Consider the following 23,590-nt stretch of genomic DNA (forward strand, 5'->3'; position numbering starts at 1 on the left):
TTTATTCCAGATTTTATTAAATTAACTGAATTTAAATTCCCCAGCTGCCATGGTGGGATTTGAACTCATGTCTCCAGATTTTTAGCCTTGTTGCAGATTCTATCTGTGTCATATCCATTCCCCTTGTATCATAGACGATTGTTAAATCAGTGGGACATTTGGTCATTTTTAAAAAAGTTTTTCTCTTTTCATTCCAGAGTCGTGTTTGAGGAACTTTGTGAGCTGAACACAGCTCGAACGTATTTCTATATAAGGACAGAATCAATATCAGTCTCCAGCCTTTGCTGTTAGAGACAAGATGAAGATACTGCTTGTACTCAATCTCCTGCTTGTGGCCACGAGTGCCAAAATCTTTCAGAGATGTGAGCTTGCACGAATCTTAAAGGCTCACGGATTGGATGGATTTCATGGATACAGCCTGGCTAACTGTGAGTCTCAATGCGTCAGCGCTAGTTAAACACAGCCGGCACACTCGTACATCCCCACTGGGTCAGGGCCTTCCCTTGGTGCACACTCCCTTCCCTGATAGTGATAATTTAAGATGTGGAGATGCCGGTGATGGACTGGGGTGGACAAATGTAAGGGGTCTTACAACACCAGGTTATAGTCCAAAAGTTTTATTTGAAATCACAAGCTTTCGGAGGCTTCCTCCTTCGTCAGGTGAGTGTTGGATTCCATAAAGGTATAGCATAGAGTCAGAGAACAATGCCTGGTGATTATAGATAATCTTTCCAACTGCCCGTTATCAAAGCAATCAAAGGAGTTGAATGGTGTTCAGATCGGGAAACATTACATACAAGACTACTGAATACACAAACGGTCACAACACAAAGACAGAGAGAGAGAGAGAGAGACACACACACCTGAAAGGCAGAGAAAGAGATAGAATGACCAGTTGTATTAAAAACAGATAACTTTTTTTCGCTGGTGGGGTTACATGTAGCGTGACATGAACCCAAGATCCTGGTTGAGGCCGTCCTCATGGGTGCGGAACTTGGCTATCAATTTCTGCTTGACGATTTTGCGTTGTCGTGCATCTCGAAGGCCGCCTTGGAGAACGCTAACCCGAAGATCGGAAGCTGAACGTCCTTGACTGCTGAAGTGTTCCCCGACTGAGAGGGAACCCTCCTGTCTGGCGATTGTTGCACAGTGTCCGTTCATCCGTTGTCGCAGTGTCTGCATGGTCTCGCCGATGTACCATGCTCCGGGGCAGCCTTTCCTGCGACGTATGAGGTAGACAACGTTGGCCGAGTCGCAGGAGTATGAACCATGTGCCTGGTGGGTGGTGTCCTCTCGTGTGATGGTGGTATCTGTGTCGATGATCTGGCATGTCTTGCAGAGGTTACCGTGGCAGGGTTGTGTGGTGTCGTGGACGCTGTTCTCCTGAAAGCTGGGTAATTTGCTGCGAACGATGGTCTGTTTGAGGTTAGGTGGCTGTTTGAAGGCGAGTAGTGGAGGCGTGGGGATGGCCTTAGCGAGGTGTTCGTCGTCATCAATGACATGTTGAAGGCTGCGAAGAACATGGCGTAGTTTCTCCGCTCCGGGGAAGTACTGGACGACGAAGGGTACTCTGTTGGTTGTGTCCCTTGTTTGTCTTCTGAGGAGGTCTATGCGATTTTTCGCTGTGGCCCGTCAGAACTGTCGATCGACGAGTCGAGCGTCATATCCTGTTCTTAGGAGGGCGTCTTTCAGCATCTGTAGGTGTCCATCGCGTTCCTCCTCGTCTGAGCAAATCCTGTGTATTCGCAGGGCCTGTCCATAGGGGATGGCCTCTTTGACGGAGTTAGGGTGGAAGCTGGAAAAGTGGAGCATCGTGAGGTTGTCCGTGGGCTTGCGGTAGAGTGAGGTGCTGAGGTGCCCGTCTTTGATGGAGATTCGTGTGTCCAAGAATGAAACCAATTCTGAGGAGTAGTCCATGGTGAGTTTGATGGTAGGATGGAACTTGTTGATGTCATTGTGTAGTCTCTTCAGTGATTCTTCGCTGTGGGTCCATGGGAAGAAAATATCGTCGATGTATCTGGTGTATAGCGTTGGTTGGAGGTCCTGTGCAGTGAAGAAGTCGTGCTCGAACTTGTGCATGAAAATGTTGGCGTATTGGGGTGCGAATTTGGTCCCCATGGCTGTTCCGTATGTTTGGGTAAAGAACTGGTTATCGAAGGTGAAGACATTGTGATCCAGGATGAAGCGGATGAGTTGTAGGATGGCGTCTGGAGATTGGCTGTTGTTGGTGTTGAGTACTGAGGCTGTTGCAGCAATGCCGTCATCGTGGGGGATACTGATGTAGAGTGCCGAGACGTCCATCGTGGTGAGAAGTGTTCCTGGTTCAACTGGTCCGTGGGTGCTGAGTTTTTGTCGGAGGTCTGAAGCTTCGCGACAGAAGCTGGGGGTTCCCTGTACGATGGGTTTCAGGATGCCCTCGACGTATCCAGAGAGGTTCTCACACAGGGTTCCGTTGCCTGATACGATAGGACGTCCGGGTGTGTTGGATTTGTGTATCTTTGGGAGGCAGTAGAATTCTCCCACGCGGGGAGTACATGGGATGAGAGCGCGTAGGATGCTTTGAAGGTCTGGATCGAAGGTCTTGATCAGTTTGTTGAGCTGGTGGTTGTGTTCTTTGGTCGGATCTGTGGGTAACCGTCTGTAGTGTTCCTGGTTGTCCAGTTGTCGGTATGCTTCTTTGCAATAGTCCGTTCTGTTCTGTATGACGATGGCTCCTCCTTTGTCCGCTGATTTGATGACAATGTTGCGGTTGGCCTCGACAGCGTAGATGGCGTTGCGTTGTGCTCGGGTGACATTCTGTCTTGTGAGTGCAGCTGATGAATCTGGCATTGACGCAACTCCTGACAGCTTGAGCATACATGTCAAGCTTAGGGCAGCGACCCTCCGGAGGAGTCCAATTTGACTCTTTCTTCTTCGGTTGCTGTACCGCGGATCCCTCTGTCTGCTGTTCCGGATCGTTGATTGTCTCATTGGGTTCGCTGCTGAGATCTTGGGATTTGTGGAAGAATTCCCGGAGCCTCATTCTCCTGATGAATTCCTCTGTGTCCGATGCGAGACCGATGGGGTCCATTTTGGTGGTGGGGCAGAAATTGAGCCCTCGGCTGAGAACTTCGATTTCGTCTGGTTGAAGGGTGTGGTCGGATAAATTGACGATGGACTTCCCTGTGGTTGCAACCGTGGTACCGGGGGAGGCTTGGGTGATGCTGGTGGTGATGCCGAGTTTCTCAAGCTTCCTGCTCTTGGTTTTCATGTAGGCAGCGTAGTTCCGTTGCCTCGTCTGTTTGGCGGTATATCGTAGCTGGTCTGCTGTGTCCTGAGTACAGGTTGAGAGTATGGACTCTATCTTAGTTTCGAGATTGCGGCGTCTGCTGTAGAGTTGGTGTACGAGATGGTTGCGGAGTGTGCGAGAGGTATGACGGCAGAGTCTCTCAGCGTAATCTGAGTTGTATGTCGACTTGAGTGGGTTCGTGATCTGTCGTCCTTTCGGGACCTTGTCTGCTTTCTTGCAGCTCTGTAGAAACTTGATGTCTGTGTCGATATGCGCGAACATCTTGGAGATCCTCTCCACTGTGAGCCGGCAGTTTGTGGTGTCGATAGTAGCCATGATGTGGAGATGCCGGTGATGGACTGGGGTGGACAAATGTAAGGAGTCTTACAACACCAGGTTACAGTCCAACAGTTTTATTTGAAATCACAAGCTTTCGGAGGCTTCCTCCTTCGTCAGGTGAGTGTAGGATTCCATAAAGGGATAGCATATATAGTCAGAGAACAATGCCTGGTGATTACAGATAATCTTTCCAACTGCCCATTATCAAAGCAATCAAAGGAGTTGAATGGTGTTCAGACATGGAAACATTACATACAAGACTACCAAATACACAAACAGTCACAACACAAAGACAGAGAGAGAGAGAGAGAGACACACCCGAAAGGCAGAGAAAGAGATAGAAGGACCAGTTGTATTAAAAACAGATAACTTTTTACCGCTGGTGCGGATGCAACCACGGGGAAGTCTATCGTCAATTTGTCCGACCACACCCTTCAACCAGACGAAATCGAAGTTCTCAGCCGGGGCTCAATTTCTGCCCCACCACCAAAATGGACCCAATCGGTCTCGCATCGGACACAGAGGAATTCATCAGGAGAATGAGGTTCCGGGAATTCTTCCACAAATCCCAAGATCTCAGCAGCGAACCCAATGAGACAATCAACTATCCGGAACAGCAGACAGAGGGATCCGCGGCACAGCAACCGAAGAAGAAAGAGTCAATTTGGACTCCTCCGGAGGGTCGCTGCCCTAAGCTTGACATGTATGCTCAGGCTGTCAGGAGATGCGTCAACGCCAGATTCATCAGCCGCACTCAAAAGACAGTCCAGAATGTCACCCGAGCACAACGCAACACCATCGACGCTCTCAAGACCAACCGCAACATCGACATCAAACCAGCGGACAAAGGAGGAGCCATCGTCATACAGAACAGAACGGACTATTGCAAAGAAGCATACCAACAACTGGACAACCAGGAACACTACAGAGTTACCCGCAGATCCGACCAAAGAACACACCCACCAGCTCAACAAACTGATCAAGACCTTCGATCCAGACCTTCAAAGCATCCTACGCACTCTCATCCCACGTACTCCCCGCGTGGGAGAATTCTACTGCCTCCCAAAGATACACAAATCCAACACACCCGGACGTCCTATCATATCAGGCAACGGAACCCTGTGTGAGAACCTCTCTGGATACGTCGAGGGCATCCTGAAACCCATCGTACAGGGAAGCTTCTGTCGCGACACTACAGACTTCCTACAAAAACTCAGCACCCACGGACCAGTTGAACCAGGATCACTTCTCACCACGATGGACGTCTCGGCACTCTAGACCAGTATCCCCCACGATGACGGCATCGCTGCGACAGCATCAGTACTCAACACCAACAACAGCCAATCTCCAGACGCCATCCTACAACTCAGCCGCTTCATCCTGGATCACAATGTCTTCACCTTCGATAACCAGTTCTTTACCCAAACACACGGAACAGCCATGGGGACCAAATTCGCACCCCAATACGCCAACATTTTCATGCACAAGTTCGAGCACGACTTCTTCACTGCACAGGACCTCCAACCAACGCTATACATCAGATACATCGACGACATTTTCTTCCTATGGACCCACAGCGAAGAATCGCTGAAGAGACTACACGATGACATCAACAAGTTCCATCCCACCATCAAACTCACCATGGACTACTCCTCAGAATCGGTTTCATTCTTGGACACACGAATCTCCATCAAAGACGGGCACCTCAGCACCTCACTCTACCGCAAGCCCACGGACAACCTCACGATGCTCCACTTTTCCAGCTTCCACCCTAACCACGTCAAAGAGGCCTTCCCCTATGGACAGGCCCTGCGAATACACAGGATTTGCTCAGACGAGGAGGAACGCGATGGACACCTACAGATGCTGAAAGACGCCCTCCTAAGAACAGGATATGACGCTCGACTCGTCGATCGACAGTTCCGATGGGCCACAGCGAAAAATCGCATAGACCTCCTCAGAAGACAAACAAGGGACACAACCAACAGAGTACCCTTCGTCGTCCAGTACTTCCCCAGAGCGGAGAAATTACTCCATGTTCTTCGCAGCCTTCAACATGTCATCGATGACGACGAACACCTCGCTAAGGCCATCCCCACGCCTCCACTACTCGCCTTCAAACAGCCACCCAACCTCAAACAGACCATCGCTCGCAGCAAATTACCCAGCTTTCAGGAGAACAGCGTCCACGACACCACACAACCCTGCCACAGCAACCTCTGCAAGACATGCCCGATCATCAACACAGATACCACCATCACACGAGAGGACACCACCCACCAGGCACATGGTTCATACTCCTGCGACTCGGCCAACGTTGTCTACCTCATATGTTGCTGGAAAGGATGCCCCGGAGCATGGTACATCGGCGAGACCATGCAGACACTGCGACAACAGATGAATGGACACCGTGCAACAATCGCCAGACAAGAGGGTTCCCTCCCAGTCGGGGAACACTTCAGCAGTCAAGGACATTCAGCCTCCGATCTTCGGGTAAGCGTTCTCCAAGGCGGCCTTCGAGACACACGACAACGCAAAATAGTCGAGCAGAAATTGATAGCCAAGTTCCGCACCCATGAGGACGGCCTCAACCGGGATCTTGGGTTCATGTCACGCTACATGTAACCCCACCAGCGAAAAAAAGTTATCTGTTTTTAATACAACTGGTCATTCTATCTCTTTCTCTGCCTTTCAGGTGTGTGTGTCTCTCTCCCTCTCTCTCTCTGTCTTTGTGTTGTGACCGTTTGTGTATTCAGTAGTCTTGTATGTAATGTTTCCCTGTCTGAACACCATTCAACTCCTTTGATTGCTTTGATAACGGGCAGTTGGAAAGATTATCTATAATCACCAGGCATTGTTCTCTGATTATATATGCTATATCTTTATGGAATCCAACACTCACCTGACGAAGGAGGAAGCCTCCGAAAGCTTGTGATTTCAAATAAAACTGTTGGACTATAACCTGGTGTTGATAATTTAAGGCCACAGATTTCTGGTCATCTCAGTGGCTTAGATAGTAAACGCAGCATGTGGTATGGGACTGAGCCAATGTAGACCAGAAGTTCCACGGTTCCAGCCCATTCACTGATCTCAGCTTGGGTGATGGCCTGTGGACTGTACCCCAGTAAACATCAAGGGGAAAAACAGAGAGACCTGGAAACAGCGTTTGTGTTTGTGTCTTTCTCCAGTTTGTGCAACCTCTATCTGCAAACAAACGATGTAAACTGAAGGGTTCTCAAAATTCCCACATTTTTCATATCATCAATGAGGATATGACTTTTGGACTTTTATGGCAGAGGACCCAACTGCTGGGTTAAATGTGGAACCCTGCAGACAGGAGGTTAGGCCCATGAGGGCCTGGGACTTGACATGCCTGGGCTTGTTGGGTGCAGTGTGGATTGTTGCCTGAAACCAGACAACGAGAGGAGACAGAATATGCATTCTTCCCTTTAAAACAATCAACCCAGAGAAAGACTTCATCTTACACGAAACTAAAGCCCATCAAAACCTTGCATAAATAATCGCTACTAACTACTAAGGCAGGAAGACAACAATGGAGCAATTATGCAAGCCCATCAAGACTTCACATATACAATGGCTTTCAGTTCAAGGCTAGTTACAGGGGCAGGAAGGCAACGATAAACATTATGCAAGCCCATTAAAAAGGAGACAACCGCCCCAAAACCAGTTAAGGCGAAAAACTATAATCACCTGAAGAAGCCCACCTAAATCAGACAAAGAACTAACCTTGATTTGGCACTCAGATAAGAAATTTGAAAAAACAGTATAACTGGGCCACCAGTTACAAAGGGGGCGGGTTTTAAGCAGAGTTTAAGCAGGGAGAGATAGCTGAACCAACGGAGGAAGGAGATCCGGAGGTTCGCAGGCCTGCAGGCAACATCACGGCAAGGGGCACAGTGTGGCAGGCTCAACCGAAGACAACATGGCCTCAACCGCAGCCCTCCACGAAGATCGACCACCCACAACCGCGCTTTATCGCATCAGCGGACTCCACCCAACTGAAGAACCTTTGCAAATTCCACAGACCAGGACCACGTGGGGACGGCAGGCCCCAAAGGACACAAAGAGCATACCCCAAAACTGCAACCGGCTTACCTGGCTGGATTTCGAACTGTCAAGGAACCCTGGTTGGTAAGCATGATCCCTGACCTCTCCTAGTTCAATTTAGTTAGGTTTTGGGGGTGGGACAAGGGTAAGGGGATTAATAGCGTGATTTTCCCCCGTTATGCCATGTGTTCCCCATTCTTAACTAAGTGTACTTTTGTATGTCTGTATAATCTCAGTGTAATCCTAATGTTATAAGTTCATTTGTGACTTCAATAAACCCAGTTTTTCTTGCACCAAAACCAGTTGTCCGCTGCACTTTTTGTCACAACCCCCAAATAAGTCCAAGGTCTAGAACCAAGGGAGTGGGAGCGATTCGAACCGCTCAGAAGTCAGAGGTGAAGCTGACACACACCACCACCCCCTACAAAACCTACATCGGTACCCACATTCTGTGCTGTTTTGGTTGTTCTCGGTCTCACTCCTGCACCTGGATCCAACAGAGAGACCTGGAAACAGCGTTTGTGTTTGTGTCTTTCTCCAGTTTGACTCTTTCCGATCCTTTAAAACTCAAACTTCAGATCATCCAATCATTGCGACTTGATTTACTTCATCTCTTCTATTATCAGTCTAACAAGTGGCCTGACTATGGACCTCAGCCCTTCACCAAGGTCACTCAATAAAAACCATTGTAAATGGACTGTAAGTGAGGAGAGAGGGGGAGAGAGAGAGAAAAACAGAGAAAGACTCTCTTAATGGGACTCCCCGAGACTGAATGGAGCCTTGTGACAAGGGCAATGGAGTGGAGAGAGCAAATGAAAGAAGGTTGCTGCTACAAGAGATCTGTAGCAGTTATGCTACGGACTAGTAGCTCAGAGGTCATGAGTTAAAATTCCACCGTGGTGAGTTATGAACTAACAAATCTGTTTTTTTGTGGGCGAGCACCAGTAACAAAACATGAGCAGATGTTTCCACTTGTGGGGGAGACCAAAATTAGGGCCATAAATGTGAGATCGTCACTAATAAATCCAGTAAGGAATTCAGGAGAAACTTCTTAACCAGAGTGGTGAGAATGTGGAACTCGTTACCACAAGGAGTAGTTGAGGCGAATCGCATAGATGCATTGAAGGTGAAGCTAGATAAACACATGAGGAAGAAAGGAATAGAAGTATATGTTGATAGGGTGAGATGGAGTATGGTGGGAGGAGGCTCATGTAGTGCATAAATACCGACATGTTTGTGTGTGTGTGAAGTTCTATGTAATGAAAACTGTTGGATTGTTGCAAAAATATAAGGAGTTCATCGATGTCCTTCAGAACAGAGAATCCAGTCCAATGACATGACTCCAGTCTACATCACGTGGTTCACTCTTTATGCCTTCTGAAGTATAAAAAAACACAATCACTTATTACTACAACTGGGCAGTAAGTAGGGTTGCCAACTCTAGTTGGAAGTATTCCTGAAGGTTTCATCACAAGCCCTCCCACCTCCAACTGCCCTGCAGAGTCAAACGGCCTTTTTTTTCCTATTTCTATAACTAAAAAACAAAAGTATTCAAAGAATATGAAAAAAACATAATTTTTTTAAGGCCCCGTGGCTTTTTCTCTCTGGGGTTTTGCTCGCAGCAGTGTCCAGGAAATTAATCTTCAATTCCTTGAGACTCCAGGGCAAAGCTGGAGGGTTGGCAACCCTGGCAGTAAGTGCAGCCTTGTCAGTATTTACCCACCTCCTGAGGACAGTTTAAAAAAAACGCTGAGGTTTAACATGAATTAAACTTGTGTTTATGAAGTTTTACAAACAATGGTGTTCGTGTGTTATTTTAATTGCAGGGCTGTGCGTGGCTTACGGTGAAAGTGTCTTCGACACGCAAGCAATCAAACATTATCGGAATGATGGAATAATGATATCAACTAACTATGGGATTTTCCAGATTAACAGTAGGCTGTGGTGTAATGATGACATGACCGAGTTCTCCAAAAATCTCTGTGGGATCAACTGTCACAGTAGGTCAATCAACACAACAATAATCTTGGTTATTTTCTTTTTTTATGTATCAGCCGTGGATCAGTGGGTGGCACGCTCGCCTCCAAGTCAGAAGGCTTGTGGGGTCGAGTCCCACTCCAGAGACTTGAGCACATAATCTAAACTGACACTTCCTAGGGAGTGCTGCATTGTCGTAGGTGCTGTCTTTCGGATGAGACGATAAACCGAGGCCCTGTCTGCCCCCTCAGATGGAGGTAAATGATCCCATGGCACTATTTCGAAGAAAAGCAGGGGCATTTTCCCTGGTGTCCTGGCCAATATTTAACCCTCAACTAACAATGCTAAAACAGGTTATCTGGCCATTATGAACATAGGAACCAGGAGTAGGCCATTCAGCCCCTCAAGCCTGTTCTGCCATTCAATGGGATCATGGCTAATCTATATCCTAACTCCATCCACCCGCCTTGGCTCCATATCTATTAATACCCTTGGCTAGCAAAAATCTACCACTCTCAGATTTAAAGTTATTAATTGAGCCAGCATCTATTGCTTTTTGTGGGAGACACCACCTTTTGTGTTAAGAAGTGTTTCTTAACTTCTCTCCTGAGTGTCCTGGCTCTGATTATAAGGTTATGTCCCCTTGTCCTAGACTCCCTCCGCCAGCAGATTACTAGTCCAGGGAGATAACCACTAGTGTACCTTATCCTGAGTGTTATCCAGCAAAGGCAGCTTGTTTGTGTGATGTGGTGGAATAACCCACTGCTATTTCTCCCCGCAGAGGTATCTGGTCCGGCAGGGATAAGAAGACTGGTGGGATTACGCAGGAAGAAAGGAAATGGGTGACCGCCAGGCAGAGTAAAAGGACTAGGCAGGTAGAGCAGGAGTCGCCGGGGGCCATCTCCCTCTCAAACAGATATTGTGCTTCAGATGCTGTTGGGGGAGATGGCCTATCAGGGGAAAGCAGCAAGAGCCAGGTTCGGGGCACCACGGGTGGCTGTGCTGCACAGGACGGGAGGAAGAAGAGTGGCAGGGCTATAATGATAGGGGATTCAATTGTAAGGGGAACAGATAGGCGTTTCTGCGGCCGCAAACGTGACTCCAGGATGGTATGTTGCCTCCCTGGTGCTAGGGTCAAGGATGTCACGGAGCGGCTGCAGGGCATTCTGGAGGGGGAGGGTGAACAGCCAGTAGTCGTGGTCCATATTGGTACCAACGACATAGGTAAAAAAAGGGATGGGGTCCTGCAAGGTGAATTTAAGGAGTTAGGAGATAAATTAAAAAGCAGGACTTCAAAGGTAGTGATCTCAGGATTACTACTGGTGCCACGTGCTAGTGAGTATAGGAACAGGAGAATAGACAGGATGAATGCGTGGCTGCAGGGATGGTGTAGGAGGGAGGGATTTAGATTCCTGGGACATTGGGACCGGTTCTGGGGAAGGTGGGACCTGTACAAGCGTGACGGGTTACACCCGAGCAGGACCGGGACCAATGTCCTCGCGGGGGTGTTTGCTAGTGCTGTTGGGGAAGGTTTAAACTAGAGTGGCAGGGGGATGGGAACCTGAGCAGGGAGTCAGAAGGGAATAAAGTTGAGAGCAGCAAGAGAGGGGAAGACCCAGGGGAAATCAACAATACAAATAGAACAAGTGAAAGGGAAAAGTGTAGAGCAGCGGAAAGAAAGTGTACTTTAGGCACGACAGATTAAATAAAAACTAGAAGGCGTAAGGCGATTAACCCAGCATCAAAGCTGTGGCAGGGGGTTGGGAACCTGAGCAGGAAGACAGAGGAAAGCGTGTCAGGAAGGGACAGAAGGTATGGAGTAAAAGGTAAAGTGTTAAAAAAGGAAAAAGCAGGAACTAAGTGTCACAAAACATATTTGAAAGTTCTTTATCTGAATGCACGTAGCATTCATAACAAAATGGACGAGTTAACGGCACAAATAACTACGTATGGGTATGATCTTGTGGCCATTACAGAAACATGGCTGCAGGGTGACAACGACTGGGAATTAAATATGCCAGGGTATTTAACGATCAGGAAGGACAGGCAGGAAGGAAGGGGAGGTGAGGTGGCTATGTTAATAAAGGAAGGAATCACTGTAATACAGAGAAATGATATTGGGACAAAGGATCAGGACAATGAAACAGTTTGGGTAGAGATAAGGAATAATAAGGGGAGAAAAACACTGGTGGGCATAGTATATAGGCCTCCTAATAGTTGCAACTCTGCTGGAAGAAGTATTAATCAGGAAATAGTCGGGGCATGCAATAAGGGAACAGCTATAATTATGGGGGATTTTAACTATCATATTAACTGGACAAATCAAATTGGGCAGGGCAGCCTTGAGGAAGAGTTTATTGAATGTATTAGGGATGGATTTTTTGAGCAGTATGTAACTGAACCTACAAGGGGGCAAGCAACCTTGGACCTGGTCCTGTGTAATGAGCCAGGATTAATTAATAATGTCCTAGTTAAGGATCCCCTTGGAATGAGTGACCATAACATGGTTACATTCCATATCCAATTAGAGGGTGAGAAGGTTGGTTCTCAAACAAGCGTACTGAGCTTGAATAAAGGAGACTATGATGGTATGAGAGCGGAATTGATTAAAGTGGACTGTGAAAATAGATTAAAGGGTAAGACGGTACATGAGCAGTGGTGTTCATTTAAGGAGTTATTTTACAACTTTCAAAAAATATATATTCCACTGAGGAAAAAAGGGTGTAAAAGAAATGACAGCCATCCGTGGCTAAGTAAAGAAATTAAGGATAGCATCCGACGAAAAAAGGACATTTTAGGTAGCCAAACTTAGTGGGAGGATAGAAGAATGGGAAGTCTTCAAAAGACAGCAAAAAGTAACTACAGGATTGATTAAGAAAGGGAAGATAGATTATGAAAATAAATTAGCAAAAAATATAAAAACAGATAGCAAGAGTTTCTATAGTTATATAAAAAGAAAAAGGGTGGCTAAGGCAAACGTAGGTCCTTGAGAGGATGAGACCGGGAAATTAATGGTGGGAAACATGGAGATGGCAAAAATGCTGAACAAATATTTTGTTTCAGTCTTTACAGTAGAGGACACTAAGAATATGCCAACACTGGACAAACAGGGGGCTCTAGGGGGGGAGGAGCTAAATACGATTAAAATCACTAAGGAATTGGTACTCAGTAAATTAATGGGACTCAAGGCGGATAAATCCCCTGGATTTGACGGCTTACATCCTAGGGTCTTGAGGGAAGTGGCCGTAGGGATTGTGGATGCTTTGGTAATAATTTTCCAGAATTCTCTGGACTCGGCAAAGGTCCCAGCAGATTGGAAAACTGCTAATGTAACACCCTTATTTAAAAAGGGTAGTAGGCAGAAGGATGGAAATTATAGACCAGTTAGCCTAACATCTGTGGTGGGTAAAATTTTGGAGTCTATTATTAAGGAGACAGTAGCGGAACATTTGGATAAACATAATTTAATAGGACAAAGTCAGCATGGCTTTATGAAGGGGAAGTCATGTCTGACAAATTTGCTTGAATTCTTTGAGGACATAACGTACAGGGTGGATAAAGGGGAACCAGTGGACGTAGTGTATTTAGACTTCCAGAAGGCATTCGACAAGGTGCCACATAAAAGATTATTGCTCAAGATAAAGAATCACTGGATTGGGGGTAATATTCTGGCATGGGTGGAGGATTGGTTATCTAACAGGAAGCAGAGAGTTGGGATAAATGGTTCATTCTCGGACTGGCAACCAGTAGCCAGTGGTGTTCCGCGGGGTCAGTGCTGGGTCCCCAACTCTTTACAATCTATATTAACGATTTGGAGGAGGGGACCAAGTGCAACATATCAAAGTTTGCAGATGATACAAAGATAGGAGGGAAAGTAGAGAATGAGGAGGACATAAAAACCTACAAGGGGATATAGACAGGCTGGGTGAGTGGGCGGAGATTTGGCAGATGCAATACAATATTGGAAAATGTGAGGTTATGCACTTTGGCAGGAAAAATCAGATAGCAAGTTATTATCTTAATGGCGAGAAACTGGAAAGTACTGCAGTACAAAGGGATCTGGGGGTCCTCGTGCAAGAAAATCAAAAAGTTAGTATGCAGGTGCAGCAGGCGATCAAGAAGGCCAACGGAATGTTGGCGTTTATTGCTAGGGGGATAGAATATAAAAACAGGGAAGTATTGCTGTAGTTATATAAGTTATTGGTGAGACCGCACCTGGAATACTGCATACAGTTTTGGTCTCCATACTTAAGAAAAGACATACTTGCTCTCGAGGCAGTACAAAGAAGGTTCACTCGGTTAATCCCGGGGATGAGGGGGTGGACATATGAGGAGAGGTTGAGTAGATTGGGACTCTACTCATTGGAGTTCAGAAGAATGAGAGGCGATCTTATTGAAACATTGAAACAAGATTGTGAAGGGGCTTGATCGGGTGGATGCGGTAAGGATGTTCCCAAGGATGGGTGAAACTAGAACTAGGGGGCATAATCTTAGAATAAGGGGCTGCTCTTTCAAAACTGAGATGAGGAGAAACTTCTTCACTCAGAGGGCAGTAGGTCTGTGGAATTTGCTGCCCCAGGAAGCTGTGGAAGCGACATCATTGAATAAATTTAAAACAGAAATAGACAGTTTCCTAGAAGTAAAGGGAATTAGGGGTTACGGGGAGTGGGCAGGAAATTGGACACGAATTTAGATTTGAGGTTCGGATCAGATCAGCCATGATCTTATTGAATGGCGGAGCAGGCTCGAGGGGCCGATTGGCCTACTCCTGCTCCTATTTCTTATGTTCTTATTGTGTCAGTCAAGTCCCCAATTTATCGAAATCCATTCGCAAAATGTGTCCCTCCTCTAAAGTTCTGATTTTGTTGCAGAATTTGGCGCCAACCACAAATGTAACTATGGTACTGTCTATACTCTCCTCCAGGTCCTTACTGAATATAATGAATGGGGAGGGGGGTGTGGTGGCGGCGGGGGGGAACCTTACAATTAACTCTGTGGTACCCGCTTATGACTAAACCACATGTAAAATCACTATTTGTTCATGGTCCCTTAGATCATTTGTTATGCATCTTCTCTGAAATAAGCCTGGTTTAAAAGAAAGACTTGCATTTATATAGCGCCTTTCACAACCTCAGGACGTCTCAAAGCTTTTTGCTGCCAATGAAATGCTTTTGAAGTGCAGTCACTATTGTAATGTAGCAATTAAAAATATTGGAATAAATATATTGTATTTTTTTATTACAGGTTTGTTGGACGATGACATCACTGATGACATTCAATGTGCCAAGTCTGTAGTTGTCACCCAGCTTGGAATGGAAATCTGGTACACTAAACCCTGCTTTCTTTTTTTTGCCTCAAGCTAAAACTTTGAATATTCATGTTGGCAATTCAAAGTGATGGAAATACACTTTTAAATGAGAACCCAAGGTGAAGGGTCAAGGCCCACAGGCCCATGGGTGAAAAAAGTAACAGAATTCAATTTGTGTTTTGGTGACTCCAAAATTAGGTGTTAAGAGACTAAGATGAGGGAAATACTCAGGGTGATCAGTAAGGAGTTCCAAGACTTTTGGGAATGAGTTATAATAGGAGGCAGTGTGATGAGGCTTGATTTGTGTCAGCTGTGGCTCTAGTAGCACTCTCATCTCTAAGTCAGAAGTTCGGATTGCCAACACTGGTTGGACGTATTCCTGGAGGTTTCATCACATGACCTGGAGGTTTGGCAACCCTATCAGAAGGCTCAACCTCATTAAGAAACTTGAGCATATAATCTAGGCTGACACCTCAGTGCTGCACTGTCGAGGTGCCATCTTTTGGATGAGACATTAAACTGCCCTCTTAAGTGGGCATAAAACATCCCATGGCACTATTTCAAGAAGTACAGGGGAGTTCTCCCATTGCTCTGGCCCACATTTATCCCTTATCCAGTGTCATTAAAATAGATCACCTGGTCATGTGTCTCATTGCTGTTTGTGGGACTTTGCTGTGCACAAATTGGCTGCCATGTTACATGGAGTTTACATAGAATATACAGCACAGAAACAAGCCGGTGGAAATGCTTCACACGAGCCTCCTCCCACTCTATTTACTTCATCTCAACCTATCATCATATCCTTCTATTCCTTTTTCACTTATGTACTTATCTAGCTTCCCCTTAAATGCATCTACGCTATTCACCTCAACTGCTCCAAATGGCCTGTTTCTGTGCTGTAAAGTCTATGTGCAAATGCTGTGGGATTCTCCTTATTCACTGTCACTGTTCTTTCATGTCTGATGCTCTTTTCTATTGCAGGCCTGGCTGGAAGAGGAAGTGCATGGGGCAACAAGTCGATCGGCTTCTGTTTCGATGCGAAATATAAAGATGGAAGAGACCCCACTCGCCAGTCCCACTCCCTCCATCCCTAATGCAGCATGAGGCTCCTTTGCTAGTTAGCTTTGCATTGCTAGAGCATTCACATCTCTTTAAACTGCACTTACCAGAGACGTTAAATTGTCAACCCCATGGGAATTGCTTTCTACACCTTCCGTTGATGGGGGAGGGGAAGTGATTGTCAGGAGCTGTGACCCCCCCCCACCACCATCTGATCACCATTTGGAGGGAGGTCATGTGAGCCTAGTAGCCTAGTACAGGAGATGTCCATATCCTGTTGCATCAGTATGTAAATCACCATTCAATGTGGACCCCATGAATAAATACTATATAGGTCCTGGATCTGATCCCTTGTCTGTGCTGAGATAGTTGTGAGGGGAGAGGAGAGAAGGCTACAATTGGCTTCAATATCCTTGGGCTACGGGAGGTGGGGGGGTGAAAATAAACCAATCTATGGCACCCGATGCGAATGATCCCCAATCAACAATGTGGCACTTTCAGCACCTGAGGCTGGCTCCAAACTTCCCGACAAGATGGCGACATGAACACCAGCGCTTTAAATGATGCTTGTTACACTCGGCGTATGACAGTAAGGCTACCATGGTAACCGTTAAATTGTCTCAGCCTTGCACCAATTCCCTTCGTTGCTTCTGTAATGCTTCTCGCTACAGTTAGAACCGCTGAACTCCTCTGGACAGTTATTTTACAGCTGTACCTACCAGAGTTAATAAATAAAGAAGCACAGCCAAAAAAAGCAGGCCTCGAGTGTTTCATTTCCATTTATGTTCTCAAACATTCCGCCCTGGATAACTAGCAAAAGCTGACATAGCCCCCAAAAGTGAGACAATGCAAGAATGGGCCTGGCAGGTGACAACAAGTCAGTAAAGGGGCCTTGTACTTTAAGTGGTCAGTGTACACAACATTCTTTCAACAACAATAAGAACTTGCATTTATACAGTGCCTTTAACATAGTAAAAGGTCGCAAGGCACTTCACAGGAGCGTTATCAAACAAAATTTGACACCGAGCCACATAAGCAGATATTAGGACAGGAATCTTGGTAAAAGAGGTAGATTTTTTAGAGTCTTAAATGAGGAGAGAGCTGGTAGAAAGGCGGAGAGGTTTAGGGAGGGAATTCCAGAGCTTAGTACCTAGGCAGATGAAGGTCTCCAATGGTGGAGTGATGAAAATCATGGATGTGCAAGAAGCCAGAATTGGAGGAGCGCAGAGATCTCGGAGGATTATAGAGCCAGAGGAGGTTACAGAGATAGGGAGGGGCGAGGCCATGGTGGAATTTGAAAAGAAGGATTAGAAATTTAAAATCGAAGCGTTGCCGGACCGGGAGCCAATGTAGGAGAGTGAGCACAGGGATGATGGGTGAACAGGACCTGGTGCAAGGTAGGATATGGGCTCAAGTTTTGGATGAGCTCAAGTTTACGAAGGGTGCAAGATGGGAGGCCGCCACAAGACCATTGGAATAGTCAAGTCTGGAAGTCTCAGAGGCTCTTGTCATGGAGGATAAAAGGACCCAAGGGCATGAGACTGTGAAGGGTAAATCCAAATGTTGAAGGGGGGGACATGTTTCCTCATAATTTTATCATGACCGCATTTATGCTTCACAATTAATAGATTAAGAAAGAACTTGCGTTTATATATCGACTTTCATGACCTCAGGACGTCCCAAAGTGCTTTACAGCCAATGGAGTACTTTACAAGCGTGGATACTTTTGTAATGTAGGAAACGCAGCAGCCAATTTGTGCACAGCAAGGTCCCACAAACAGTAATGTGATAATGACTAGTGGGACAGGAGCTTGTTGTAACTTAAGCAGCGGGTGTACCCAGTATATCCATCACTTGTATCCATCACATCCCCATCTATCACATAGGGATGGGCAATAAGTGCTGGCCTTGCTAGCAACGCCCACATCCCAAGAATTAATTTTTTTTTAATTGTATTGCAGATAGAACCGATTTACATAAAAGTGCATTTTTCACTTTGGTAAATCTAGACGTCCGTGAAGGAGAGTGTGAGCACTGAAGATGCAAAATTAATTTCCTAAAGGTGACTGGGGACATATCCTCGCCCCAGGAAATTTTACGATACTTTGATGCATTTTCCAGCATTTTGAAGTGTATTGTGTCTTAGTTTTTGCAGCCAAAAAATAATATACTCGGGAATGGGTGCAGATATTTTGAATATTAAAATAAGAATCTAGGACGCAGTGAGGGTGAATTTCTGCTTTTGATACATGGGGTAAACTGGGGTAAGCTGGGGTGAGCGGGAGAGGAAAGTTGGGTAGAATATTTTGCCGTGGGCTCTCCTACAATTTGACGCCGGAAATAATGTCAGCCATATAATATGTTATCCCAAATATGGGCACTGTATTATAATATGACGCAAATGATGGCAAGATGTCACACAATGTATTTCATGCACAAGTTCGAGCAGGACTTCTTCACTGCACAGGACCTCCAACCAACACTATACACCAGATACATCGACGACATTTTCTTTCTATGGACCCACGGTGAGGAATCACTAAAGAGACTACACGATAACATCAACAAGTTCCATCCCACCATCAAGCTCACCATGGACTACTCCTCAGAATCAGTTTCTTTCTTGGACACACGAATCTCCATCAAAGACAGGCACCTCAGCACCTCACTCTACCGCAAGCCCACGGACAACCTCACGATGCTCCACTTTTCCAGCTTCCACCCTAACCACGTCAAAGAGGCCATCCCCTATGGACAGGCCCTGCGAATACACAGGGTCTGCTCAGACGAGGAGGAACGCGATGGACACCTACAGACGCTGAAAGACGCCCTCGTAAGAACGGGATATGATGCTCGACTCATCGATCGACAGTTCCGACGGGCCACAGCGAAAAATCGCATAGACCTCCTCAGAAGACTAACACGGGACGCAACCAACAGAGTACCCTTCGTCGTCCAGTACTTCCCCGGAGCGGAGAAACTACGCCATGTTCTCCGCAGCCTTCAACATGTCATCAATGATGACGAACACCTCGCTATGGCCATCCTCACACCTCCACTACTCGCCTTGAAACAGCCACCCAACCTCAAACAGACCATCGTTCGCAGCAAATTACCCAGCTTTCAGGAGAACAGCGTCCACGACACCACACAACCCTGCCACGGTAACCTCTGCAAGACATGCCAGATCATCGACACAGATACCACCATCACACGAGAGGACACCACCCACCAGGTGCACGGTTCATACTCCTGTGACTCGGCCAACGTTGTCTACCTCATACGTTGCAGGAAAGGATGCCCCAGAGCATGGTACATTGGCGAGACCATGCAGACGCTGCGACAACGGATGAACGGACACCGTGCAACAATCGCCAAACAGGAGGGTTCTCTCCCTGTCGGGGAACACTTCAGCAGTCATGGACATTCAGCCACCGACCTTCGGGTAAGCATACTCCAAGTCGGCCTTCGAGACACACGACAACGCAAAATCGTCGAGCAGAAATTGATAGCCAAGTTCCGCACCCATGAGGACGGCCTCAACCGGGATCTTGGGTTCATGTCACATTACACGTAACCCCACCAGCGAACAAATGTTATCTGTTTTTAATATAACGGGTCATTGACTGTCTTCCTTCTCTCTCTCTCTTTTTTTTGGGGGGGTTTGTATATTCGGTGGCCTTTTAGGTGACACCTTTCTGTCTGCTCACTGTGATTGCCTTGGCAACGGGCAGTAATCACCAGGCATTGTTCTGTGATTTTTAAATGCGAAGGATTCGAAGGTTTCATTTCCACACCGTTCACCTGAGGAAGGAGGAAGCCTCCGAAAGCTTGTGGAATTTAAAATAAATTTGTTGGACTATAACTTGGTGTTGTAAAATTGTTTACAATTGTCAACCCCAGTCCATCACCGGCATCTCCACATCATGGCTACCATCAACACCACAAACTGACGGCTCACAGTGGAAAGGATATCCAAGAAGATCGCGCATTTAGACACAGACATCAAGTTTTTACAGAGCTGCAAGAAAGCAGACAAGATCCCGAAAGGACTACATATCACGAACCCACTCAAGTCCACATACAACTCGGATTACGCTGAGAGACTCTGCCGCCGTACCTCTCGCACACTCCGCAACCATCTCATACACCAACTCTACAGCAGACGCCGCAACCTCAAAACTAAGATAGAGTCCATACTCTCAACCTGTACTCAGGACACAGCAGACCAGCTACGATATACCGCCAAACAGACGAGGCAACGGAACTACGCTGCCTACATGAAAACCAAGAGCAGGAAGCTTGAGAAACTCGGCATCACCACCAGCATCGACCAAGCTTCCCCTGGTACCACGGTTGCAACCACAGGGAAGTCTATCGTCAATTTGTCCGACCACACCCTTCAACCAGACGAAATCGAAGTTCTCAGCCGAGGGCTCAATTTCTGCCCTACTACCAAAATGGACCCCACTAGTCTCGCGGCAGACACAGAGGAATTCATCAGGAGAATGAGGCTCCGGGAATTCTACCACAAACCCCAAGATTTCAGCAACGAACCCAATGAGACAATCAACGATCCGGAACAGCAGACAGAGGGATCCGCAGTACAGCAACCGAAGAGGAAAGAGTCTCACTGGACTCCTCCAGAGGGTCGCTGCCCTCAGCTTGACATGTATGCTCAAGCTGTCAGGAAATGCATCTATGCCAGATTCATCAGCCGCACTCGGAAGACAGTCCAGAATGTCACCCGAGCACAACGCAACGCCATCAAAGCTCTCAAGCCCAACCGCAACATCGTCATCAAACCAGCGGACAAAGGAGGAGCCATCGTCATACAGAACAGAACGGACTATTGCAAAGAAGCATACCGACAACTGGACAACCAGGAACACTACAGACGGTTACCCACAGACCCGACCAAAGAACACACCCATCAGCTCAACAAACTGATCAAGACCTTCGATCCAGACCTTCAAAACATCCTACGCGCTCTCATCCCACGTACTCCCCGCGTGGGAGAATTCTACTGCCTCCCAAAGATACACAAAGCCAACACACCCGGACGTCCTATCGTATCAGGCAACGGAACCCTGTGTGAGAACCTCTCTGGATACATCGAGGGCATCCTGAAACCCATCGTACAGGGAACCCCCAGCTTCTGTTGCGACACTACAGACTTTCTACAAAAACTCAGTACCCACGGACCTGTTGAACCAGGAAGACTTCTCACCACGATGGACGTCTCGGCACTCGACACCAGTATCCCCCACGATGACGGCATCGCTGCGACAGCATCAATACTCAACACCAACAACAGCCAATCTCCAGACGCCATCCTACAACTCATCCGCTTCATCCTGGATCACAATGTCTTCACCTTCAATAAACAGTCCTTTACCCAAACACACGGAACAGCCATGGGGACCAAATTCGCACCCCAATACGCCAACATTTTCATGCACAAGTTCGAGCACGACTTCTTCACTGCACAGGACCTCCAACCAACACTATACACCAGATACATCGACGACATTTTCTTTCTATGGACCCACGGTGAGGAATCACTAAAGAGACTACACGATAACATCAACAAGTTCCATCCCACCATCAAGCTCACCATGGACTACTCCTCAGAATCAGTTTCTTTCTTGGACACACGAATCTCCATCAAAGACGGGCACCTCAGCACCTCACTCTACCGCAAGCCCACGGACAACCTCACGATGCTCCACTTTTCCAGCTTCCACCCTAGCCACGTCAAAGAGGCCATCCCCTATGGACAGGCCCTGCGAATACACAGGGTCTGCTCAGACGAGGAGGAACGCGATGGACACCTACAGACGCTGAAAGACGCCCTAGTAAGAACGGGATATAACGCTCGACTCATCGATCGACAGTTCCGACGGGCCACAGCGAAAAATCGCATAGACCTCCTCAGAAGACTAACACGGGACGCAACCAACAGAGTACCCTTCGTCGTCCAGTACTTCCCCGGAGCAGAGAAACTACGCCATGTTCTCCGCAGCCTTCAACATGTCATCAATGATGACGAACACCTCGCTATGGCCATCCCCACACCTCCACTACTCGCCTTTAAACAGCCACCCAACCTCAAACAAACCATCGTTCGCAGCAAATTACCCAGCTTTCAGGAGAACAGCGTCCACGACACCACACAACCCTGCCACGGTAACCTCTGCAAGACATGCCAGATCATCGACACAGATACCACCATCACACGAGAGGACACCACCCACCAGGTGCACGGTTCATACTCCTGTGACTCGGCCAACGTTGTCTACCTCATACGTTGCAGGAAAGGATGCCCCAGAGCATGGTACATTGGCGAGACCATGCAGACGCTGCGACAACGGATGAACGGACACCGCGCAACAATCGCCAAACAGGAGGGTCCCCTCCCAGTCGGGGAACACTTCAGCAGTCATGGACATTCAGCCACCGACCTTCGGGTAAGCATACTCCAAGGCGGCCTTCGAGACACACGACAACGCAAAATCGTCGAGCAGAAATTGATAGCCAAGTTCCGCACCCATGAGGATGGCCTCAACCGGGATCTTGGGTTCATGTCACACTACACGTAACCCTGATGTGGAGATGCCGGTGATGGACTGGGGTTGACAATTGTAAACAATTTTACAACACCAAGTTATAGTCCAGCAATTTTATTTTAAATTCACAAGCTTGTGAATTTAAAATAAAATTGCTGGACTATAACTTGGTGTTGTAAAATTGTTCACACATAACCCCACCAGCGAACAAAAGCTATCTGTTTTTAATATAACGGGTCATTTGCTGGCTTTCTCTGCCTTCCGGATGTTTCTGCCTCTCTCTCTGTTTTTTTTTTCCTTTTTGTTTTTTTTTGTTGTTGAATGTATATTCGGGGGTTCTGTAGGTAACACCTCTCTGTCTGAACACGGTGATTGCCTTGGCAACGGGCAGTTGCAAAGAATGTCTGTAATCACCATGTATTGTTCTGTGATTTATAAATGCGTAGGCTTCGAGGAGTTCCTGACATTTACCCGAGGAAGGAGGAAGCCTCCGAAAGCTTGTAAATTTCAAATAAAATCGTTGGACTATAACTTGGTGTTGTAAAATTGTTTACAATGGTGATAGAAGGAAATCTGATGTATCACGGAGAAAAGTAGCAATGTAAGGTGGCCAACCACAACCATCACGTAGGTCCAATAAAGGCACCTAAAGGAAATCAGAAAGCAGACGAATTGGCTAAGAAAGGAGAAGAGGAGGGAACGGATCGGGATCCGTTGAAACGTTTCCCCCAGTGGACTCTAATCAGCCTGAGAAATTGCCCGGCCTATCAGCCCAAATTAAAGGTGAAAGATGGGATCCTGCTATATGATCAAAAGTGGGTGGTACCACAGATTGAGCACAATGCCTTTCTTTACCAAGCCCATGATGCACCCACTTCAGGACACCCCGACCCATGGGGAACGTTAGAAAGGCTCCAGCAAGTTGAATGGTGGCCAGGAATGAAAAGCCAAGTGGAGCATTATTGTCAAAACTGTTTAATTTTCATATAACACAAGCCGGAT

At 46.9% G+C, this 23,590-nt stretch overlaps 1 protein-coding gene across 1 annotated transcript; it reads left to right on the plus strand.

Annotated features, from left to right (window-relative positions):
* The first annotated feature begins 298 nt into the window (after window positions 1-298).
* Window positions 299-16,008, plus strand: LOC137326865 (lysozyme C-2-like). The gene is made up of 4 exons (XM_067992248.1): window positions 299-428; window positions 9,502-9,675; window positions 14,897-14,975; window positions 15,942-16,008. Exons 1-4 carry the CDS (start codon window positions 299-301, stop codon window positions 16,006-16,008), a joined length of 450 nt encoding a protein of 149 aa, XP_067848349.1.
* Window positions 16,009-23,590: the final 7,582 nt, after the last annotated feature.

Source organism: Heptranchias perlo, chromosome 11 (assembly GCF_035084215.1).
Source record: "Heptranchias perlo isolate sHepPer1 chromosome 11, sHepPer1.hap1, whole genome shotgun sequence".
NCBI classification, from domain to species: domain Eukaryota; kingdom Metazoa; phylum Chordata; class Chondrichthyes; order Hexanchiformes; family Hexanchidae; genus Heptranchias; species Heptranchias perlo.